This window comes from Lolium perenne, chromosome 2 (assembly GCF_019359855.2).
Source record: "Lolium perenne isolate Kyuss_39 chromosome 2, Kyuss_2.0, whole genome shotgun sequence".
NCBI classification, from domain to species: Eukaryota; Viridiplantae; Streptophyta; class Magnoliopsida; order Poales; family Poaceae; genus Lolium; species Lolium perenne.
Window position 1 is genome coordinate 45,658,705 of NC_067245.2, and position 3,186 is coordinate 45,661,890.

At 48.8% G+C, this 3,186-nt stretch overlaps 1 protein-coding gene across 1 annotated transcript; it reads right to left on the reverse strand.

Annotated features, from left to right (window-relative positions):
* Nucleotides 1–1,033: 1,033 nt before the first annotated feature.
* LOC127331983 (hydrophobic protein LTI6A) lies at nt 1,034–2,127 on the reverse strand. Its single transcript, XM_051358224.2, has 3 exons — nt 1,837–2,127; nt 1,628–1,743; nt 1,034–1,316 (listed from the first exon to the last, which is right to left on the reverse strand). The coding sequence occupies exons 1-2, from the start codon at nt 1,924–1,926 to the stop codon at nt 1,660–1,662; spliced, it is 174 nt and encodes a 57-aa protein (XP_051214184.1). The 5' UTR covers nt 1,927–2,127; the 3' UTR covers nt 1,034–1,316; nt 1,628–1,659.
* Nucleotides 2,128–3,186: the final 1,059 nt, after the last annotated feature.

A 3,186-nucleotide genomic window follows, 5' to 3' on the forward strand; every position in this document is an offset into this window, starting at 1 on the left:
TGCCTGGGAAATCTGGAACGCTATTAACGTCGCTTGACCAAAAGTATGCGATAAGGTTTTAGGCTTCCGAGCCGTTGATGAGTCGGGCCCGCATCTCTTCGCCTCGCTTTTCATTGTGTCTGGCGTGCTCGAAGCGTCCCCTGTGTAGCGGGGATGGGCTCGGGCCGCGCTGGACAAAAAGAGTCTTGGGGGCACGCGGCTGGGAACTTTTTTTGTCTGGCGCGCCCCAAATCCCTTTGGGGAGTGGGGATGCGGCTGAAGATGTTCTAACATCACACATTGTAATGCAAAATAAGTCTACAACGTAATAAATTACACAATGCATGAAACCACATCTAAGTTACTACCTCTATTAACATAACATATGTTACTAGTCTAAGTTATTTCCCACCATACCTGGCCATGAGAAGCCCAGCCCAGCCCGAATTCCTGGAATTGGGCCCAAGCATGCCTGTGGGCCGGGCATGGGCCACAGATTTAGGCCCGATGGTCGGGCTGAGTATAGCCTAAGCTCGAGAAATGCGTTAAATAAGGAAGAGGCCCGGCCAGAGGCTCGATGGGTATTTCATGTGATGGACTGGGTTTGGGTCAAAATTTCAGGCCCGATAGTCGGGCCAGGCCGGGCCTAGGCTTGGGTTTTTTTTACGTCAGGCTTTGTTAGGATTAAATTTGGGCGTGCAAGTGTGTGACAATTGATCGGCGCAGGGGCCACAGGTCACATTTTCTTCCGTGCCCTTTGAAATGTGTACCTCCAGGGCACACTGTAGAGTGTGGCACTACTAGGTGCCACGTTGAGCTTGTTATTTTGTCAGGACCTGTCACTCTTCACTTGTCCTTGAGATCAGCATTCGCAGTTTCGCACGAAAACAAAACAATGAGAGAGTGACTCCGCTCCCACTCCCACTGCGAGCGTGACAAACGTCCACTGTTTTCCATACCGTTTTTCGGATCCACAACCCGTTTGTCACATCTATCCGTTTGAAATTCGCAACCTTGGCCGCAGGAAATTCTCAACAAAACAACAACAAATGTATTTGCGCAAGAATCAATGCTGAGGCAGGAAACAACGGGATTCCTCCACCAATCAATTGATTAATCCATTAATTAATCGAAATTACAGGGACGGAGACACAAGGATGAACTGGATGATGATGGCGCCACTGGAGTGGAGAAGGTGCGAGAACAGGAGCAAGCTAAGCACACAAACACAGAACAGATTTACAGCACGAACACACACACACATGCAGACGCAGCACCATGAACCGTCTGAAACGAACAGATTATACCACCAGAGCACAGAACAGGATCGCCATCACCTGCCAAGAACAAGCATGGTTAGTTAGTTCGTCCGCAACCTCAAGCAGTTGTAACAAGAAAAAACCACTTTTTTTTTCAGGAAGACAGATGGAGCAAAAACAGAAAAAGAAGAGCTATTTTGTTGGATTTGCAAACCATTTTCTTGCTTTTTTTTTTCTTGGTTAAAGGTGGGATTTTTCTTCTCTTCTGTTAATACCACAAACACAAAGGCCTAACCCGAGCAGAGATGTTCATGCATGTCCCCAGGCACAGCTGGTCCAGTAACCAAAATCATGGGGAAAGTTCCAAGTTCCTGAAAGTGCATGCATACCGTGTGGATGGAGGGCAGGGAGGGGGAGCCCTCTACCTGGTGATGACCCAGACGGCGTAGATGATGCCGGGGAGGTAGCCGAAGAAGGTGAGCAGCAAGCAGATCCAGAACTCGATCTGCAAACGCAGCACAAAGAATCAGTAACCACATCGTGTAGAGCTAGGAGAGACTGGAGACAAGCTAGGACAAGGTCCAAGCCGCCTAATTACCCCGCAGGCGAACTTGAAGAAGACCCCGAGCGGCGGCAGGATGATGGCGAGGATGATGTCGATGCAGTTCGCCGTGCCCTCGTCCGACATCTTCTTCTCTCTCCAAGGAGATGAAACAGCAAGGAGGGAAGGGATGTGTCGCTAGCGGTGATGGTGTGATGCTAATGCCCTGAGTAGGAGGAGTGCGAGCAAGGCCACTTTATAAAGACGACGACGATGGCGAGGCGCCGACGGCGTTCCGGGTCACGTTACGTTGGATGGGATGGGATCGGATCCCAAGGTTCCCCCTGCCGGCCAGCCCCGCCCGCGTGTGCTTCGCTGTTGAGGCTCCAACGGCCACCCAGTCCTTCGGTCCGATTCTTAATCTTTCTGCGGTTTGCGCGCCGGCTTTTCTGCCTGGACAAACAAACGCGCTTCTTCTCCATCAGAGTTTCCGTTGCCTGCCGATCGATGGTTTTTCTTGCTTAACAACATTGAAGGTTACGAGGCTGCAGCAGAAGACAAAACCGCGCTCCTAACTATTATCCCGGCTAGCTACGAGTACATTTTGACTGCTAATTCGTGGATAGCACAAACGGTCACCTGTGTGTTCCATCGTCAGCGTCGTCGTGTCGACGAACCCGTGGTGCATGCCTCACCACCACTGTTTATTCAAGTGCCGTTTCCCCGCTGGCATCCGCTTCATTATTTCAGGCTTGATCCAGAGCTAGCCAAGTGGCATCACATCCACATCCACATCCACGGGTACCTAGCCGTTGCCTGCGGAAGTCCAATTCTTGCAACAATTCAGATTTCAGCAGCAAGTTAAAAGCTTTGTACACAGAGTCTACGGAGAATTATTTAGGAAATTCCAATTATTTACTCCGATGCAGGTTCCATCAAGACACATCGGATAGAATCTAGACGCAGAAGCAACTAGCTTGAGTCCAATAACATCTCGTCCGAACGCCATATTTCGTTGGGAAGTTTCCAACACCCTAATAATCATATCACCTTTATGATGAATAATATTATACAAATGAGAATAATGTTCATGGAGCCACAACCTTATCTCCGAGCCATTAGTAAGTGAGAATGAACCATATGGGAAGAAGAATTTCTTCGTTGCCATAAGACCTAGCCCATAAGTGCGAGTCATCCGGTTTCCACAAAACCTGAGACAACTCCCGTGAGCAAACGTATTTTCTCTTTAGGAGAGTTTACCACATCTCATTTTCGGTAAGAAGCTTGAAATTCCATTTAACTAGGAGAGCTCTATTCTTCACCTCAAGATCATGAACACTAAGTCCTAGTTGATCTTTAGGGCAGCAAACCGCACTCCACTTAGCCATCGTTTTTTTCTTCTTTTTT